This window comes from Mus pahari, chromosome 13 (genome assembly GCF_900095145.1).
Source record: "Mus pahari chromosome 13, PAHARI_EIJ_v1.1, whole genome shotgun sequence".
Taxonomy (NCBI): Eukaryota; Metazoa; Chordata; class Mammalia; order Rodentia; family Muridae; genus Mus; species Mus pahari.
Genome location: NC_034602.1, coordinates 90,933,808 through 90,956,099, shown reverse-complemented (window position 1 = coordinate 90,956,099; position 22,292 = coordinate 90,933,808). Strand labels below are relative to the sequence as shown.

At 40.3% G+C, this 22,292-nt stretch overlaps 1 protein-coding gene across 1 annotated transcript in view; it reads right to left on the bottom strand.

Annotated features, from left to right (window-relative positions):
• Arhgap24 (Rho GTPase activating protein 24) overlaps positions 1–22,292 on the bottom strand; it is a 397,141-nt gene that overhangs the window by 222,839 nt on the left and 152,010 nt on the right. Inside the window, exon 3 of the mRNA XM_021210457.1 lies at positions 2,022–2,109. Coding sequence (XP_021066116.1) covers positions 2,022–2,109 — 88 coding nt within the window. The remainder of the gene's footprint in view (positions 1–2,021; positions 2,110–22,292) is intronic.

Here is a 22,292-nt window from a genome sequence, read left to right as displayed (position 1 = left end):
AGACAGGTGTGTTGGGTCTGTATTCATTATGTGTAGTATGTAGGGTAGGTTTCTCAAAGTAAAATCTGAATATATTACAGAGAGAACCGATGTAGAATACAGACTTGTTATTCATATACATATATGAATTCACACACATATACACACACATATATGAATGATTATATATGAATGATATATATGCTACATGTATGTGAATTATATATATTATATCTTATGTTACCTACGTTCAATAGATCTCCATATTTTTATACTGGTTACCAAGGTACTTGACTGGAAATGTCACTCTGTCTCAAGGCTGCGGGGATAAAGCCCGTTACTGAGGTGTGTAACAAAGACACTTGATTCTCTGTTACGTGGGTGCTTCCAGCTTCCTTTCCCAAGCTCAAATGGCACAACTCTCTCCACACTCTATAAACATTCAGAATTATAAATCTCAATTCACAGGGTTCTGTGAAATTGCCTTGAGGATTTAGACAGCACCCTGTCTCGATGGAGCCGTGAGCTCACTGTAAGTAGGACTATGAACATATCAGCAAGGCTGAATATCCTGACACCGTTTACAAAAGACAACTTCAGATTTCTCATCACATAGCCTTCAATGTGACAGACAGGCCCTACAGCATGTGCACTGTCTATAACACCTGTGCCCAGTCACGGCATATTGGAAAGACCTGAAGGCTGTGCACTAACACAGGCTCAAGTCTGTCTTACATCAGAGGCTTCTCAACGAGCTGAGATCTATGGGCAGCTGGTAGACTGACTGGGTAGGTAGACCCCTAGCATTATTGCTGGAGATTAAAAGCCAAAGCCATCCATTTAATACCAAGGTGGTTTAAAAACCAACAGGCCCTGGTGTGAGAGAATAAATAGCGAAAGACATTTCCTCTACAGATACTTCAAAGCCTCTGCAACATCTGGAATCTAGCTCCATAAGGGATATTCCTCTAAGAAGTAAGAACAAAAGGACTTTAACAGGGCAAACAAGAGTCAGGTTTCTTACAATGTGTTCTCCCTGGGGGAAAACAAATAATACAACACATCTGACTAACCTTTCTGCACTTGAGCTGCAATAATTAACATTTAGTCATGGATTCCATCTTGAGCCTGGTGAACTCAAGGCTACAGCTGTTTTCATTGAGGGGGAAAATATGCTCGCACACTTTAGATTCCCAGGCCTCATAAATCTGGGAAAATATGTTTGATTGGCTGCCTTTATGCCCGCATTATTGATACAAATTACATATTGCACACACAAATCAATACACACCCACGCAACACTGCATTGAAATCACTATTAACATCACATCAACTGTATTGTCCAGCTTGATTAAAAAAAAAACTGCATTCTTAACTCTTTTCTGCTTTTATCAAGGTATAAGGAGATGCTGAAGAACAGATCAGTGATGTAGACCATGGCATTGAAAGAGCAATTCTGGGGCTATATGGCATCACCACACGAAAATGGATGGGAGCCGATAACTATGAAACATGAACAGATGTGGCAGATACTGAGCCTGGATGCCCTGGTAGACACGTCCTCAGTTCCACAGCCAAACACATGCGAGCCGCTGTTCGGGAACTCAGTGGAGACAGAACTATAATAACGCCTGCTTGACCATTGAAAAATCTTAGTAGAAAAGGTTTATTCAAAAAGAAGTTTCTGCAAGGGAATTTATCAGACAATCCTCTGGTAACACATTTGACCAGTAACACTGTGTCAGGCTTCCATCACAGCGTTCCTGTAAAATAAGACCCCTCTTACACAGTCCCCTCTTGTGATACAGTTTGATCAAATCAAGAGTCTCATAGGCAGCTGAATCATTCTGCAGCCATGAGCATGTGTGTGTGTGTGTACACACATCCTCTTGTACAGATGTGCGACGTGTGGATGATAGCCAAGTAAATGCTTGTCCTCTCAATTTTCAGCCAGAATTGGAGATCAAAACCAGTATGGCACGCCTTCACTTTCCTCGACACAGAACAGCGAGAATTTAATCAAAACAGAAAATTTATCTTACCTGGAACTACTTCGAAAAGGAACTTTCCTGGGTTTTCTTCATTGCACGAATGCTCAATGACTTTATTTCCATGCAGAAAAATAGTCCCCTGCAAACACAAATGCCACACATATCAACACAGCAGCAAAACCATGTAGCAGCAGCACTGAGCATCTAAATTGCTGGGTGTCTGCACCCCGATAAGCAGCCACGTATGCCAAACACCCTCACGTTTATGGTAGTCCCATTCCATAAGCCAGAGTTATATTCATTTACCTTTAGTACATATTTTTGAGTAGCTCATGTGCACTAGACAACATTAACTCTGGGATCATTTTATGTATCAATTTATGATGTGGATTGTGTGCCATCAAATTTACTGAGCATTCTACCAGCACTGTAATATTCAATGGTTAGAATAATCTAAAGCAGTCAATATTATTTCCCTCGATTTCATGGTTGTTAAAAATTAAAGTGACAGGGTTAAAGAAACTTAGTAAAATTTCAAATTTTCCTCCTGTGCCACAGTTGGTTATGTGAGCCCAAGATCAGAAATTTAATACAAATGCAGTGTTTGGGGGATTTAGGTCACTGGGAGGCATAGAATCTAATGTTGTTGGTCATTATGAAAGCGAGTGAGGTTGGAATTTTATCTCTTCTCTCTGCCTTCCACCATAGGGAGACACAGTAAGAAGATGCTGGCTCCCTGAAGGTGACCTTTACAGCATCCAGAACTGTGAACCAACAGATTTCTGTTCATTATAAATTCCCCAGCCTCAGGCATTCTGTTATGGTAGTGCAAAAACAGATTGAGATTTTTGATCATCCTTTCTGTTAGATTTTTCTCTCTTCAGTGGATCATTCCCACCAGTTTAGACACACATAAATGCCCATTCCACTTTTTAAACTTGTCCTGAATAACTTTTCCCATATTACATCCTATTTTCTCTTTATCTAGAAAAAACTGCCAGTACTGAATCATTTGCTCATATAACCTTTATGGCCTTGTCTTTTCACCTGTGGTTCAGGATATGTGACTCAAGCTACATCCTTGACAGTGTTCAGTCCTCAACGAAACTTCAATCTACTGGCAACTGTTTCTTTTCTTTTTCTTTATTTTGTTGAGTTTTGGGAAAACAGGGTCTCACCATGTAGCTGTGGCTGTCCTAGAACTCACTAAGCAGACCAGGCTGGCCTTGAACTCAAAGATTCACCTGTCTCTGCCTCCCAAGTACTGGGATTAAAGGTGTGTACCACGACATTGAGCTCTGACCACTGGTTCTTGAAGCACCTTTTTTTTTTTTTTTTCTTTTCTGTTTTGGTTTTCTTCAGTTTTTTCTCTTGCATCTCTGTTATTAGAGTCTCATTTGCTGACTTTAGTTTCCCTTGCAGCATTAGAATTTTTCAGATACTTGTCTAATGAGTCCATCTCTTCCGACAATTCTTCATCTGATAGCTCACATTTCTCCACACCTATGACGTCAATAACCAGCTATGAGCCCTTTAATATAAGTTTATCTATAATAATGGTTCTCCTTCTTAGACTACAAATCTGAGAGCTTACTTGGCATTTCTAATCGTGTATTTCAAAAGGTATTTTAAACTCAATTAAATTAAGTTAAAAATAAAATGCAATTTAATTTAGTCCTCAGCGTGAGTTCCGTATCTGAATGTCATGCAGCACCCTTCGCTACCTTGCCCATGACAGCTACGGAAATGTTGGTCTATATTCTGCCCCTGTTTGCTGCCGGCCCCGTCTGCTTTGTGCAAGTAAGTACCTTTAACGCCAGTGTGTCCCACACCTTCACTGGGATCTGTACAATGCACTCAGTATCTTTCAATCTAGTATCAACGCAGTCTGAGGATCCTTTAGGAACACATGTTTAACCCCTCCTTTCCTACATAACGTAGCTTGTGGCTTTTATTTGTTCCAGAATGAAGACCTCAATCACTATGTCGCACCCATTTCTCTAAGCTACATTTCTGTGGTTTTCCTATGATCTAGGTAACTGCTTTTCTAGAAATTCTACTATGTTCCCACCACACTAAGATATTATCTCCCAGGTCATTTGATAGTCACAATGTACATTTACATTGATTGATTCTCAATTTACCACTGGTGCCCAGCATGGCACCAGCATAGAATTAAAACCCTGTAAGCACACTGTTGAATAAATGCATACCCTTGGTGTAGTGAAGCTGGACTCTGGCTGGAGAGATGCCTTGGTGGATATGGGTGTGCATTGTTCTTGCAGAGGATATATGCTTGCTTCCTAGCACCCCTTCCAAAGCAGCTTACAATTGCCTGTAGCTCCAAACACAAGGGATCCTGCCCAGAGAGGCTCTGCAGACTCCTGCACATGCGTGCAAGGCCACCACCCATGGACACACATAATTAAAATAAATAAATTAAAATTTAAAAGTCATCTTCAAAAATGCGTTGGACTCAAAAGCCCAGGATCCTATCCTCTGTGTTATATAAATCATCTACTTTTCTCATGTAATACTTAGTCTAAGTTGTCTTTTACTCGAGTCTAGTCCTATATAGTTTGGCACAGAAAATTATAGTCATCCCTGAGTTCCCTCCTGGGCTTGTATTGAATGATAAGGGTTAGTTCTGGTCTTTAAAATTTCACACCTCGCAGAGAATTAAGAAGGGCAGTATTCCTCTCTGATTTCAGCCCCGTTAGTTTCATTAACCCTCATAACCACATTTTCTCTGTCAGGGCTCTATACCTTAGCGTGATGTTCAACCTGCTGCACTACAAACTTCAGTGGTCTAAAAGGAAAAGGCTCAGATGCAGGAAGGGGGTGTAACAATTCTGATGGTTTAGAATATGTGGCAATAATTACATGCTGAAAGCTAGCATATTCAGATTGCAGTTATATTTATGTTTATGTCCAACTGGTATAACATTTTCATATAGTATCTGTACTGGCTGGTTTTGTGTGTCAACTTGGCACAAGCTGGAGTTATCACAGAGAAAGGAGCCTCCTTTAAGGAAATGCCTCCATGAGATCCAGCTGTAAGACATTTTCTCAATTAGTGATCAAGGGTGGGAGGGCCCCCTGTGGGTGGTGCCATCCTTGGGCTGATAGCCCTGGGTTCTATAAGAAAGCAAGCTGAGCAAGCCAGGGGAAGCAAGCCAGTAAGGAACATCCCTCCATGCCTTCTGCATCAGCTCCTGCTTCCTGACCTGCTTGAGTTCCAGTCCTGACTTCCTTCGGTGATGAACAGCAGTATGGAAGTGTAAGCTGAATAAACCCTTTCCTCCCCAACTTGCTTCTTGGTCATGGTTCTCGTGCAGGAATAGAAACCCTGACTAAGACAGTATCACTGCAAATTCAAAATGCAACATGGTATAGACACCATCTTTCATAGTTTGGCAGCTTAGAGTTGGCAAAAGAAAAAGAATTGAGAGAAGTACGCTGGCTCTTTTGACTTCAGTTTAACTTGCTTTTAAAATGAAATCTCATCTGTAGTTAATATCAGACCAAGGAGCCAAAGCCACAAGGGATCAGAGTAAGGTTAGATGATATTGAAAATAGACATAGGGATTTTTCCTTTGGAATTTAGTCTGGGTAAAAAAAGCCTGTGTGTGTGTGTGTGTGTGTGTGTGTGTGTGTGTGTGTGTGTGTGTGTGTATGTAGGGGGCGGGGTGGGGGACAGTGCTCCAGACCAGGAAACTGGTAGGGAGCAGAGAGCCACTTACTATCTCAGGTGGGTGCCTGGGTCCTGGGGCTCTGAACTTGCTCAACCTTACGATTTATAGTAAAGGTTCATGCTTGCTTGAATTATTATTTAATTGAATTTTTAAAAATCTATGCAGAGCCTAGCCTCCAAGAGACCTGAAGTGCCAGGAGGAGGTGGGGGATACTCAGGGGACCCCCACCTGCTGGAAGGGGAAGGGGAGGGGGAAATTTGGGGACAGGGCATTGAGGGGGATCTGAAATGAATAAGTAAGCAAGTAGATAAATATGTAAATAAATAAAAATTTAAGAAGACTGAGATGTGTTGCCTGTTTTTGCTGTTGTGCAAGAGGACTTGAATAATGGCCCTCCCAAAGATAGCAGTGCCTGATCCCTGGACCCTGGAAGGGTTAATTCATCAGAAGAGAACTTCTGCAGATGGAATCAAATTAAGTATTCCGATAAGAGATTATCCTAGACTGTCAGAGTGAGCCCAGATCCTAATCACAAGGATCTTTAAAATAGAGAGGCAGGGGCACGGAGATTTGATACGGAGATACCAGGGTCTTCATGAAATCTGAGCTAGGCAGAACTAACAGCCATGGGTCAGGGACACAGAGTATCCCCAAAAGCTCCAGGTAAGGAACCACCATCCTCCTAGAATCTTTCAGAGCTCATCCCTGGTGTCCCTTGTTTTCAAGCTTCTTGATCTAAAACTGGGAGAGAGCTTACAGTTTTGTTTAAGCCATAAGTAGTTATCAGGTGCAGACCCCACAAGAGAAGCCACAGCTTCGGGGAAATTTGAGAAATAATCCCCCAAGACCCCTGGGAGGAATTTACAAACCTCAGAGGTTTCAAAGAAGCCCAATTTTCAAGCTGGCAAAGAATACCTAACTTTTCATTACCCCCTTTGTTTTGGAGAAAATCCATAGTGCAAAAGGCATTCAGAGAGATGGCAGCCTGGGAAAAATCCCTCTTCACCCAGTCCTCTCCTCTCACCAGGATGCAACTGTCCTGCCAGCATCATTTCAGGCCCCCAGAAGCTCGGGGCAGAAAGTCCTTGGCATGTTTACTAGTTGTTTACTAGTTCTTATTTGGAGATGAGTGCCGTCAACTTCTGACCCTTCTCAGTCCACGGCTAGGTACTGCCTTGCACACGACCATTTCACAGCATTTGTTATTGCTCATAGGAGAAAAAAAATGTCGTCTCTTCAGAAGTCAGGAAGAACCAAATAGTGGCTTAGTAGTCTCTCTCTCTCTCTCTATCTGTGTGTGTGTGTGCGTGTGTGTGTGTGTATATGTGTTATACATAACAATAATAATCACAGAAGTGGAATCGAGGATACCTTTGAGGGGAGAAGGGCTGGGAAAGGTGCGAATGCCACTTCCTTCAACAGAATATCAAATATTTTATTTGGAAAGTCAAAATTTGAAATATAGCATATGATAGAAGAAAAAGAAGAGGAGGAAGGGAAGAAAGTGGAGGGGGAGGGGAAGAGGCTGTGGCTTTGGGAATTCATGTCTCAGAATGAAACAAAACGAAGAGGGAAAGTGTCAGTGCAGTAGAATATTTATCAGGGGAAAACTCTTAAGACCCTAGAGTAAGAAATCCAATAAGCCATCATCAATGAACCAGAAAATTGATGGCAAAATAGCCCCCACTTAAGCCTTATTTTAATTAAAACCTCTGCACGCTTAAATTTTTTGTTGAAAAGACCTAGAACTAACCTTGAGAGAAACTGTCTCACAGGTAAATCTAGCACCAAAATAACCGAAGACACAGACTGCCATGGTCCTAACGGTTTGTTTAACAGCTGAGTATTTCTGGATTTCCTCAGTGCCATCTCATAGGTTTTCATACTAAAATGGGAAGCAGGAAGTGGGAGGAAACAAAACCACCACAGGAAGGACTCCTCTCAGGGCCTGATAAGGAGGTGCTTTCAAATAGAGTGTCTTTCTAAGAAAATCCTTCAATGTCAACTTGGGAAATAACTGTTACCTTGAAACTATTTTAACATTGTATCTGTTTCCCAGTGAAATCCCAAATGTGGGGGAAAGCCCACAGAAGTAGTGATCCTCTGGCTATAGAGTGCCTCACTATTCTTTAATTTCTTTGTTACTCCAGAATTCCTAGTTAGCAACAATATTACTTTTTAAAAATGTAAAATATAAAAACATAAAAATTGAACTTGTTATGTCCCAAACTGTTCCAGTTAATTCACAGAGTTAAGGATGTAGTGCGAGGGCTTTGTTACTCTGGACAAGCAGCCCCCAGTTCTTGGGAACAGAGAATCTAGTGGCTATACCAGCTTGAACACACACAAAAATATGGTATCTGAGTATTAGTGCAGAATGGAATCGGGTATAGATGCAGACTTCGTTTTACTTATTCCTGTACTTCTTGGCAGAACAACTAAATAAAGGACCTCAGATTCCCTTATTCTTCTCAGTTACCAAAGTATCCTCAACTGAGTACACAGAGACTGAAGGCTGAGGTTCAATAGTCAAACATTTTACATCTCAGAAATCGTATTCAACTCATAGATGTTCTGGGGAATATCATAGGATTTGACATGTGAATTTCTCATGTTTGCCCCAAGCTATTCAAATGTTACTGTTTTCTTTCTCTAAAATGTGCATATATATATATATATATATATATATATATATATATGTGTGTGTGTGTGTGTGTGTGTGTGTGTGTGTGTGTGTGTGTGTAGGTATAGGTATAGATAAAGGTAGATAGGTATGTAGGTAGGTAGATAGATAGATAGACAGACAGATAGATAGATATAGCATAAGGATTTTGTAACTGTAGATAGGCAGACCCCTGGATTTAAGAGCTGAGAATGTATTGGATATAGCAGCTCAAGCACATGCAGAAATATGATATCTAAGTATTTGTACAAAATAGAATTAAGTAGAGATGCAGACTTCTTTTTACTTAAAGTAGTAAAGACACATAACTTCTAAATACTCATCTCTCCCGGTCCCCAAGCATGTAACAGGAGGCCATCCTATTAAAATCTACTTTCATTTAGCTGTCATTAACATTAACATTCCAATCTCCCCACTCCTCAGGCACAGGGAATAGAAAGCCTTTCCCACCATTGCTCTGATGGCTGCTGCTTTCGTCTGCAGCACCATGTACGAAACCCGGGGCCTTGCTCCTGCCAGGCAAGTCCACGGAACTACATTCCCAGGCCCTTGGCTGCTGTTTAAGCACCCATTCATTTACTATCTTAAATCCCCAAATTAATTTTGAGAAGTCTTTTCCTTTCAACATATTTTCTTGGGGTGGGGGTGGGGTGCTATTATGTCACTTTCCAGCATGTGAGGATCTGGTTATAGTCTTGTTATTCTATTATGTCTCTCTCTCTGTGTGTCTATTTCTGAACCTCTCTCTCTCTGTGTCTATTCCTGAAGTTCTCTATTTCTGAACCTCCCTCTCTGTCTAGTCTTGAAACCCCCCCTCTCTCTTTCTCTCCCCTCTCTCTCTGTATGTCTATCTGTCTGTCTCTGTCTCTCTGTCTATTCCTGAACTTCTCTCTCTGTCTATTTCTGAACCTCTCTCTGTGTCTATTCCTGAACTCCCCTCTCTTTCTGAATCTCCCTCTCTGACTATTCCTGAACCTCTCTCTCTGTCTATTCCTGAACCTCTCTCTCTGTCTATTCCTGAACCTCTCTCTCTCTTTCTCTATAACTGAACCCCACTCTGTGAGTCTATTGTGTATCTATTCTACTGTATCTTATCCCTTCCTAAAACAAAGGGACACACAAATGCTTTGGTCCCCATCTCCATTAGCAACCAGCTTATTGATCTGACTCCTGTTAGATCAGAACTTTTAAAGTCATCTATATTGTATAAAGTCATGCTATGCAATATTGATTATTGTACCTTCATATTTGATCATACAGATCTCCTTGTTATATTCACCATTAAAAATAGCCCATCTATTTAACCCATTGCACTTCCTGACAGAGTTAGAAACTGCTTGTAAAACATATATCCAAATTATTCTCTTGAGATATTTATTGGCCCGATCTTAAGTCCACAAACTTTCCTTCTTACACTATTAACCTTGCAGTTGTACATGGTGGCACACCTTCTGCCATTCCAGCAATCAGGAAGATAAGGCAGGAGGACTGTAAATTCAGGGCCAGCCTGAGCTACATTCAGGGCTAGCCTCTGCTTCAAAAACTGCTACTAAATTAGAATCTTTGTTAGATTGGCTACCAACACATAAACATGATATATTCCTCCATTATGTTAGGATTCATAATTCATAACAGAAATTAAAATTAGTGCATTTTGTACATATACATGAATATTTACAAATTTATGCATATATTATATATATATATGCTTTGTATATTTTGATGCTTTGTGGAAATGTTTGAAATGAAGGTTTGGACTGCTTACTGCTAGTATATGTGAATGTATATTGATTTGATATGTAATGTTTTCTCAAGCTCAATAATTTGTAAAATATTTTAAGAATACATATTAAATCTAATGGCAGCTATGAATATTCCTTTCATATCTTAACAACTCTCTCATTTACCTGATGTGTACTGATAAAGAGTCATTGATAAAATAGTGAATTGAAGCAATGGTCACAAATACTCCTAACTCTGTTTTAAAGAGAATTGTTTTAAGGGTCCTTGGTTACGATGCTAGCTAGAATGTTAATGTATTATTATTATTATCTTCAGGATCCCTCTACTCATATGAGGTCTCAATAATAATTGTTTTGTTTGTATTTTAGCATCATGAAGGCATGCTATGTTTTATGAGACAAGCTCTTTTGGTCTTGCAGAAATAATCATGTTTTTACTTACAACGTGTTATCATAGTAACAGTTAATTCTAAATCTTAGCTATTTCATTTCAGTCTATATGCATTGACAGACTTCATTTCTTGGGTACCTTTGTATCTAGGAGGAATCATGAGGCTGAGCTCTGATCAATACCATGCCAGCAGAGCCTGTGCCTCTGCACTCAGCCCTAGATAAGCTTTTGCCATTATCCCCAATCTTGTCCCACTGAATTTGTTGGCAAAAGGTGCTCTCAGCTCATAAATCCATAAACTACCTTACATCAGATGAAAGTTTCTGTGTTTGCACATCTAAAAGTGTGTGTGTGTGTGTGTGTGTGTGTGTGTGTCTTTAGAAAGATTTCTATCCACAGATTTACAGATGAATGGAGATTATTATAAATTTATGAAAGCTCTTAAATGTCCAGCCACATATAACACTGTAATGAGTACTACCTGAACTCTTTAACGATGACAATCCATCATTACTGATGAGAGAATTTGAGCCCTAGAATGTTGTGCTATGTAACGACATCACGGACAGGGCTGTCTCACTCCTGTTTGGCTGGCAGTTAGGAAAGTACCAGCAAAGCAGAAAGAAGGAAATAAAGGTTATTGCAGGGGATGAATAAAGCCATTTAATCTTCCTGTGGGCTTCATTATCTGTGGAGTAAGGATAATTAGAATACAGTGCATAGTTAACTAACACAGGGCGATTTGGAGATTATACTAAATAAGGTGTTTGGAAATTGTAAAACGTAAGACACTATGGAACAGATTATTGTGTCCTCTCCATCTCCCATCAAAGCACATTTTGACCAGTGATCATAGATAGTCGAACTTAAATTGGTTTTCCTAGGTGAGCTGAGCTCTCTTTTGTTAGAAGTATTCAAAAGACCTGAAAATCCACTGGCAGTGTTAGGAGGAAAACTCTCACTGTAGGTCCTATCAGCTTCTAGTCTCCTAACCTAAAACCAGAATAATGCAAGCAAGTGGAAAGTAAGTTTAGCCACACTCGTTAAAGTGTGTTCGGTAGACTGAGAGGTGGTTGAGGGGGTAGGCGTGAGGATGTGATGAGCCAGCTTTATGTCCCCACTTCTTAGTGCACATGTGACTTCACCAAAGATATTATAAATGTTTTTGCTTCTATTTTGTCATTAGTAAAACTGACTAAGAGGAAGAATGAAGGGAAGGAAAGAAGGGAGGGAGGGAGGGAAGAAGGGAGGGAGGGAGGGAAGGAAGGAAGGAAAGAAAGAGAGAAAGAGAGAAAGAAAGAAAGAAAGAAAGAAAAGAAAGAAAGAAAGAAAGGAAAGAAAGAAAGAAAGAAAAGAAAGAAAGAAAGGAAGGAAGGGAGAAAGAAAGACAAAGGAGGAAGGAGGGAGGAAGGAAGGAAAAAAAATACCCGAGATTTAAATAAAATAATAGTGTAAACATGTAGCATGGTGATTGGTATATAGTTAGGGATTTGTGAACAGTTGACCTCATAACATTTCCTTCTACCTGTGGTTGGTATTTATCAGGTACAGCTCAAACCTTTAGCATCTAGCATCTCAAACCATCACACATCACCTTGATGTGTATTTATGGGCTAATATTACTGCCCACATTAGGGATGATGACCAGACATGCGCGTCGTGCCTCAGGTAGCATGACCTGAAGAGTAAGGGAGGCCTAAGCACGGTGCTGTTTGATGTCTGCACGACTTCAGGGTCAGTGCAGTCAAGTTTCTTTAGTGAAACTGGAATGAAATGGAAGCCAGCAAGCAAGTGACAATCTCCTTAGCAGCCCCAGACTGTCACTCGATAGGGAGCAGACAAGAGATGGCAGCCATGTCCTTTCTGCTGTACAAGGGAAACAGAATTAAGAGCGAGTTTATGGCCTGAAGCAGATGGAGTTCAGCAGTCACATTCTGGGCCCCCTTACATTCTAGGTAGAGGCTACCAGCCCACTGAGCCACAGTGCCCTGTGACCTGACATGGGATGGGTCAGGGGAAGAGCTTCTACCTTGCACAGTTGTCTAAGGCACAGAAGGCTTTTATTCAATGAATTCTGCTTTTAATCAAAAATAAATTCCCTGTATGGGGACGGCTCCTTGCTATTGCCTATATGTTCACCCAGCTCTCTCTGGCCATCTAAAATCTGAATTTACTATCTAGTTAAACTTTATGGTTGTCACCACCATGGAAGTATTAATAAAAAATCTTGTTCTAAAGTTCTGCCAAACATAGTGAAAATGAGGAATAAAATCTGTAAGAGCTCTCAGGCTCTCAGCAAGTCCAAACACTAAATGCTCACAGACAGATCATCTCTGCTCGGGAACTCTATTTACCCAGACGCAGTATTGAAAAAAATATTATAGTGGAGTATAGTGATGATATCAAAAAGAAAGAAATTAAAACACCATTTATTTATTTAGACAATATTTTCAGAAGTACACTGTACTGAAGGATATGAATTTCATTAGAAAGTGTTTAGTTTCTAGTTAAAAAAAATCCATTCTTGCTATATTGTTAAATTACATTGACGATCATCGTCACTCACAGAAAATACTGATTTAACAATGGGACTCTTTATAATGAAAGGCCGTTTTCAGTATGAAAGGTAAAGTTTTGTGTCGGAGGTGTTTGCTGACCAGAAGTTTTTTCTAAGTCTTCAACAATTTTTGCTTAGTAATGGAACAACTCTTGGGTAAGTGTGTTTAAGTGAGTCAGTGGATACAGCCTGGCAGGCCTGAGACCCACCAGCAGGAGGGACTGTGAGAGGTCTCTGTGTCAGGCTGATTCCTATCTGCATAGCCCATAACCTGAGAGCCAGAGTGGACTTGGAAGTTGCTGAGTCCTCCAGACTCTGCGGCATGCCAGGAGGGAGGACGCTGTGATTCCTGAGGAAACTCAAGCCCAGACCCTCTCTTGCCTTCCTGTAACCCAGCTTGTCTGGTTCTCAGAGACCCCTGTGCCCAACCCCAACACTGCCTGGGCATGTACTCTTGCTTTTGACATCTCAGAAGACAGACAGACAGACAGACAGACATATGACTCATATTATCCTAGCTTCTTCTCTATTATCTTTTAAGTTTTCATACAAGTATAAATATATTTTGTGTGTTGGACACAGTACCCCCCCTCAGAACCTTATCCTCCCTCTTCCTCTCCCTCCCCCTTCCTACTATAATATAATGTCATGCAGCAATTACAAACTTCAAAGTAAAATAAAGAAATGAATATTAAGCTCTCCAACTCCTCATTCCCCCCAACCCTTAGAGTTCTGAGAACAAGGCCTTATAAACAATAACGATGGAACATCCTGTTCTATCTGACAATCTATTTGGCCAGTGTGACATTGAGTTCCTGTCACTTTCCTCACCACATCTTGGTTTCCGTTAGTCTTTTCATGGCCTCCATTCCAAAGTGGTCCTAGTCACTGTTACCTCTGTACTTCAGCTTACAGATAAGAAATTTGATGCTAACAATTTTTAACTCCTTCTCATGAATCTACTTTAAACTTGAACTTGAAGAAGAAATTGACTTATTGATAAATATAGGCTGTCATCCACTGAAGGTTTATTGATATATAGGCTGTCAGCCTCTGTAGGTTTATTGATATATAGGCTATTGGCCTCTGTAGTTTTTTGCTGTATAGGTTGACAGCTACAATAGTGGGAAAAGGATATAAAGTACAGTGCTAAAGATGCTATGTAAAAATATATGAATTAACTAACAATTGTTAATAAATAACCCAACTGTTCTTTACCAATGAATGGATAAGTTAAGTATGGTACAACCACACCAATACTTCTTGTCAATACAAAGGGAGGCACTAATGATTGATTACATTGAATTTAATGGAAGAAGTCAGGCTCTAAGCTACATATATACTGAATTCACACAACATTCTTGAAAAAAACACAAGGGGAGAGAAAACACAACTGTTGTGATAGAATCTACAAATAGGAGAGGGGTTGGCAGGAAGAGGGCAGGGGCCATTTGAAGGGTGGCATTGAGTGGCAGGAATTAATTATATAGCTAAAGATAAATTATACCTCAACAGACCAGACTTTTAAAATTGCAGTGTTGATGATCCCCTGTCACTACTGGGAAGCATTGCAGCCTATTCATGCAACTGTTCCAGCATGCTGGCCATCCATGAGCCATTTACCTACTTATAAATCATGGAACATTAGCCCTCCCCACTCTAAGAAGGACCAGGTACCTATCTGAGACTCATTTTATTTTATAAGAGCAACAATTTTCTTCCTTCATGAGTACTTTGCCCTCATCATCCAATTACCTCCTAGCACCCCCAGTTCCTAATCCTGTTATCTGAGGGTTAAGAATTCAGCAAATGCATTTATGGGGAGCACTGTCATGGGGACTATGGTAGAGGAATACCCACTGAGGGCAACCTAGTGGAAGTAAAATAACCCTCCATCTTTTCCTGGCTGAAGATCCTCCTCCAACCGTACTGTCTACCTGAGTACTGAGAATCCTCTGCACATACCACTCCAGCTACGCTCATCAACTCTATGCCTATAAACTTATTTGTATATTTCTCACAATGATAATTCCCAGTGCTTGAGTTGACCTTTATTCCCATCTAAGTTATAGGCTCAACCACGAGGACTATGCAATTATGTGCTCTCATATAGAAAAGAAAACACACCTGTGTCTTTCACATGACAGGAGATCAAGAGTCTTTGTGGAATGAGTGGTAGAATAAATAAATTGAAAATGTGAACAGATTTCTTCTGTGACTGTGACATTTCTGACCAGGCAACTTGTATTAAATTAGTTTTCTCTCATTGCCTTGTTTGAGTTTGTCTTTAAGTTGGTGGAAGATCAAGCTGCTCTCTTGTCAACAATGGCCCAGAGGTGTCAGTCCTAATGTTGGTAGGACATAGTGTTCTCCTTCCCAGGCTTTCTCCTCCAACCTTCCTTGTGCCACCTTCTTGTCACGATTTTTCTCATAGTTAAGACCACAGGGCATGTCTCAGACCACATTCCTGTCAGCTCTGAACTGTGCTTTCTCTGTTTCCCTCCCTCTACCCCAAATAAAGGTTCCACCCCCCTGCCCTTATGCCCCATGCCCACCTAGCCTATGCCAAGTTTCACTGCCCCACTCTCAACTGCCCCATGCCAAGACTTCACTGATCCACCTATCTGCCCCATCCCAAACTGCCCCACCCCAAGGCTTCACTGATTGCCCTATCTGCCTCATGACAAAGCTTTACTGTCACCACCCCCCTAGTTCCCACCCCAAGGTTTCACTGATTTCTACCCCCCATCTGTCCCACACCAAGAACAGTCCTTTCCATAACTCTTTGTATCATATTATGTACTTTTGGGGCTTAAAAGTGGCCTTGCAAGATCATTTACAACAAGCTAAAATTTCAGTTTATCTTCTCACAGACTGGAAATGAAGCTGACTAGGCAGGAGATTGTAGAAACCAGAAAAACAACATATAATATGAAACCCAAGTCACATCAAAGTCAGCAACTATCAACATTTTCCCAGTTAAAAAAAGCTGAGGTGAAATGTTCTAAACTTAGTGCAACTGAGGTCATATATTAAAAATGCATTTAGTGTTCATGGTCCAGTGAAAAACAACCTCAGTTACAGTAGCATCAAAAATCCTAAGGAACAAAGACATTCTCAGGAAAGTTTGACAACCTGTGGTTAAAAAAAAATAACTAAGTTGAAACAAGACTATTTATTGAGCACTTTTTCTTATAACCATTGAAAATCTGAAAAATACTAATACAAACTAACTGATACACAAAGAATTCCACTATTATGCATTTAAAACTATCTTCCATTCACAGGGTATTAATGTTATAAGACATAAGTTACAGGGGCATGTGGTCCCTGTGGTAATGACTTTGAAATGACCATTTAAGGGTGAGACCCTCTCTGACTTTGTGAAACTACATCGGTATGCATCTGTTTTCATTGATGTAAGAAGAGTTAAGATTTAAGAAAAAAAAAACTGTCTATCTTGCTCATTTTCTTCTGCCTCTTTTTTAAAACTAAAGAATACTTCTCAGTTTCAGTTCCCCCCACTTTTTTCCCTCTGTATAGTACCCAAAAGAGTTATATTACCTAGAGATGCATTATTATTACTGCACATATGTGTTAAAATCAAACAAAGCCAAGACCATGTCCCATGTTGAGTGGAGTGAAGTCCAGATAAATATCTCGTCAGGGGTGAGTGAACTATGTCCCCAGGAACAATGCTTAGACAGTTTGCTTTAGGCTAAAACACTGAGTCAAAACTTTAGCTTTCTGTCCTCTCAGATGTGACCACACTGCGGATGCTTTGGCTGCTCAGCATTCAAAGAATTTTATTAAATCCATTTGCCATGTGCTTCCATTCAGGCAAAGCCCCCATTCTCTACGAATACGTAAAGTACACACATGTCTGTCTACCAACCTTGATGTCACTTGGCCTTTAGTTTGTACTAATTGGGAGCTCACTGGTTTCTTGAGCCTCTGTCGGGACCACCCATGCAATTCCCAGTCCTAATCAGCAGATTGTAATCAGTGTCCGACCAGAGAATGTCTGAACTAAGAGTGAAGATTTTCCTTTCCTCACAGCTTGTATCAAATTCCTGCTTTGTCGATAATATTTAGTTTACAGTAAGGTGCAGTCAAGCAAGAGATGAAGCTTTTTGAAAAGTATAAGGGTAACCAATCAAGAGAGGTTGTCACTAACAATTAGACAAAGACTATAATGGGTGGCTAATATAGTCATAAAAATAGGAAGTGTTTAGGTCTGGTGTGGCCCTAAGAAGGAACAAAGACCTGATGGAGACTGAGGTTACAGGATGTGGCTATTATTTCCCTATGAAACTTACCTTCAAGAATCCTCTAACTATACTGACAGGCTAGTTAGAAAGTCTCCCAAGTGACTGACTTAATTATTACTAGGGAATACTTCTTCCTATTCAAAATACACTTAATACATTCTTGGGGGGGGATCTTCAAAGAATAAATAGTGTATGTTACACCAAGACCACAAAACCTTAGAATAATTTAAAGAAGTCTTTTATTTGGATTTTGCCCATTGGAAGAAATGCTATAGAAGGAAAAATCATCATGGGGGTCCCCCAAATCAATGAGAATTAACTTTGATCTTTCCAGCAATGGTAGTGTATTAAAAATTAGCATACATACTAGCTCTACTTCACATCAAACATGGATACTTAGAGGAACTCTATGAAAATTCCCACCTCCAGCTTGGACTTCAATCCTTAAGCTGTGGTTCACCTCTGCCTGCATATCTACTGACAGCCTTGATTCAACTGGACATGGCTGGAGTTGAACTGCCTGTCCTTTAGTCTTTCACCTCTGAATCCTACCTTCCCTCTGGTTATGTCTGCCTTTGGGTGGCAGCTACATCCTTCAGGGAACACAGCCAAAATTCTTGACTTCCTTCCTTTTTTTTATTTTTTCTTTTCTTTTCTTTTCTTTTTTTTCCATTTTAAACGAAATGAAATATAATTACATAATTTCCTCCTCCTTCCAACCTCAGCCATGTTCCTTCCCCCTTGGTACCTCTCAAATTCTTGGCCTCTTTTTCATTATTGTATAAGCATTCACACACACACACACACACACACACACCTGTCAAGTTCACTCAGTGTTGCTTGTATGTGGATGATTTCTGAGATAACACTTGGATTGGATAACTACCTCATGAGCTCATCTTTGGAGACGATTTTTTTTCCCTCTTCCATAAGTCTTTTTTGGCCTGCAGTTCTTTGTCAAGTGGTGGGGTCTTGAGAGATTTTCTCCTTCCAAGTTAGTATCATTTCTATTGGTATTGTCACTGTCTGGATCTTATTTAGGTAGCCATATTGATGAGGAATCACAGGTGAAGTGTCCCTGTCATTTCCAGGAGACACAATCTTGCAATAGATTTCTAGTCCTTTGGCTCTTTTCCTGTGATGTTCCCTGAGCCTTAGGTGTGAGGGCTGTGGTGTAGCCGTATCAACTGAGGCTGGAAACCATGGTCAGCTGTTCTCTGGGTTTTGAGCAGTCATGGCTTTCTGTCTCTATCTGCTGCACAAAGCTTTTTTGTTGGGGGGTGAGAGTTACTTTATCCCTACACTCCATGCACAACCATTTCTGCTATTGTCTTCAAACTAGACTCCCAGCTAGTGGCTTCTTAGTATTTGTATTATCACACCAGGCAAGTGAAAGCTGCTACTAGGTCTGAGTTCATCAAAGCATTTCCTTAATGGTGTCAGTTGTCGACAGACAGATATATTCATCTCATTGGCTTTGATTCTGACTTCTTGTAATCCAGCAATAGTATAAAATGATGTGTTAGTGTCCTGCACTATTCTAGATCACTTGGATGTATCTGTGAACAGCATACAGCTCGCTGTCAACGAATCTTACATCTAATGGGAGGCCGGCAGTAAAACAAATAACAAGAGAATTTTAAGTAACATCATCGACCATGGTTATGATTATTAAGATAGAAAAACAGAGCACTGCAAATGAGACCAGGGCTTATAAAGGGATTGAAATGTCAGGCAACAGTTCTAAATAAGGGCATCAGGATGTGATAAATTTTTTTTGAAAATAGAATTATCAACAGATATTTATCTATTTCCTTTTATATATCTAGCAAAATGACTGATAAGCATGTTCTCAGGATAAAATGATGTATATAAACCCCATCTTTGATTTAAATATGTCCTCTGTTAAAGTGTTGTGTTAGAGAAGGAGAAAGGAAGTAAGTGGGTGAGGGAGTCAGCTAGGAAATGGGCTCTTGCTATGGAGTTTGTGTCCCACCCAAGTTCACATATTCACTTCTAAAGCCACTGGGACAGTGTTCAGAGATGCGAACTTTAGAAGGTAGTTGTAGATGAGGTCATAAGGTAGGGTCTTAACGATGTTCAAGACTCTTCAAAGAGGAAACACAAGGAGCTTCCTTCCTGTGTTTCCCTCTGTGAGGTGGTGATACAGCACAGGAGCTCCCCTCTGTGAGCCAGAATACAGCCCTCATCATTCCCACAGCACTGGCTCTCTAGCCTCAGTCTCCCCCACCCCCAGAACTGTGAGAAATTAGTCTATGCTGTCAAGCCAGTCTATTATATCGTGTTAAGGGCAAAGGAATAGCCTTAGACCCATTACACTGCTAAGCGTTAAAACACTACCTAGTTCTTGACATCCTATAGATATACTCTTGGAATGTCCCACTCTATCCCCCAATTGTTTCTCTTGTATCTTTAAGCATCTCACACACATGGGAAATTCAATGAACCATCCATGGTCAAAAACACTCAGTATCTTACATATGTATCTCATATTTAATTAATCCCACGACATCTTCTAAGTTCTCCCAATTAAAAAGATAAGATCTACAATATTGAGAGCTACTTCCACCATAGCTTTCTCGTTTGTCTCCCAGTCACCTCTCTCATTTCCACAAGTCACTAGTCACAGATACCTGAGTACAGTCATCTATGACCACCACCTCATCCAGTGATGGAAACTCCCTAGGAAGAATGAAAGTTCAAAACTGATAACAAGATGGAAACACTTGTGTGTAGGACCAACTCAATCTTCACCATCAGTTATCCCAATGGAGAAAACTGGAAGGAAGATTCAGTGGGTGACTTGTCGTAGCAACCACCAGCAAGCAACGCTTCTCACGTTTCCTTACGAGGCCACTCTCCTCTCAAATGCATACTTCATGATGAAACTTGATGCAAAACGAACAATGTACCCTTCACTAAGAAAGTATATTAAACAGGTATAAATAAAAATGGACTCAGTATTATTATCATTTTTGCAGCATTTTCATAAAAACTTCCAGTGCTTTGACCTGAATACCTTTCAAGTGCCTATCCTCACCCTAGACCAGGCAGCCCTTTCTGTGCTCAGCACATCCTCTTTAATGATTGCACAAGAGTGCCCATATTTTGGGCCTTATGCATGCTGCTTAGCATGGGATAGGGGTCACACAGCCTCTCTTCGACACTGGGTACATTTTTAAAGTTCAGGTTCTACATTGTCTACTGTGTTTTTCCTCTGCCGCTCAGTCCATTTGATGAGAAACTTGAATTAATTGATTTTTCATTTCCTTCCCTTTTTAAAGCCTATCTCATAGAACAGATTTGTATACTTATATTATATTAATTTTCACTAAGTAGCAGAGTTGTACCTTCTGCTACAACCATGTCCCTTGGTTTTATGTATGCATACATTCTACCTCTTAGATAGGCAAGCTCCTCGAGTAGAAAATCAGGATGGTATTACTCTCTGTGACATCATGAGAATGCAATCCAGTGCTGAGGACAGCTGGTTCCCACCACATAAAATAATTTAAATGAATGTTTGCTGATAAAAGAAGACCATGCTGATTGATAAAAATGAGTTGGAGAATGGTGTACTGACTTTTCTAAATACACTCCACCAGGAAAGCACTCAAGTTACCAACAGAACCCAGTGTCTTTCTCTGTTTCCCATAAATGTCTTCTCCATCTCTCTCCATTGTTTCCACAATGGTGTCCTTCCATGTAAGCCCTCAAAGCGCTCTGGAAACCCATGCTTCTCAGCTGCAAGCACTGTTCCAACTTAAGCCACAGGATTATCTGCTAGACATTTTAAATTCACAATGGACAAAATCCAGTTGTGAGTTAAGTTGAAAATATTTGCTTGGGAAATAAAACGGTTGCATGTGTGATACCAGCAAGCCATTCTGAGGAAACCAGGCTCCCATTTGGTCAAGGCTTAAAGTATAAAAGGGCCCTGAACTGAAAACACAGAACCAATGAACAATACAAGTGAAAATGATGGAAGCAAGCCAGGAGTCTGAGATAACTCAGCGACATTATCCCATTTGCTGCCTCCGATGTAGGCATGTGTGTTTCTAGAACATGTGTGCTTAGTTCTTGTTTGTTTTTAATTCTGATAGAAGAGACGTGTTCCCTTCCATTGTTACTGACCTGGATCTGACCCCTTGGATCTAGGAAAGGTCATCCTGGAGCAGAAAAAAAATGAATGCATTCAATACATATTTAATTTAAGAAATTATAAAAACAAAGCATTTTGGATATTATTTCCCAAAATAGTCAAAGGACATCTATCCCTGAATGAAACCGAGACCTGCCAACCACTCTCTATAGCCAAAAAAGAGAGGAAGGAAGGAAGGAAGGAAGGAAGGGAGGGAGGGAGGGAGGGAGGGAGGAAGGAAGGAAGGAAGGAAGGAAGGAAGGGAGGGAGGGAGGGAGGGAGGGAGGGAGAAGAAAGGCAATCATCCTACTACATCCAAAGAGCAGCAGTTCCTCTGTGTAAAGCTAAACGTGGATGCAGATGAATGGGAGCCAACCCTGCACCCACTGTTTCAGTTTTCTGTAGCTTTGTTGATATATTTTCTTCAGGAAAATGAATTCAGGTTGTACTAAATCAATATGTTTCCTCTTTGAAATTCTTGTTTCTTTAGAAATGTTGTGAAATAAAACATTGCTCAACAGTGCACACCTTATTAGACCAACTAATTTGCTCTCCATCAAGTCCAGCTGACTCATAGGAAATTACACGGACTTATTCTAATGAAGACTAGCCAATAGTAGTTAATTTGAAAACATCCATCCCTAATTTACTTCATTTCCTGCTGAGTGAAATTAAATTTGATTTATTTTAACTTCAGAGTTTTAATATATCAATTTCAACATGTCATGGTCAGTGACAATCAAAACACAAAGCCTTCTCTAATAATCACAGTTGCTATGGCAATGTCGTTTTCATATTGAAATAAACAAAATTCAAGTTTT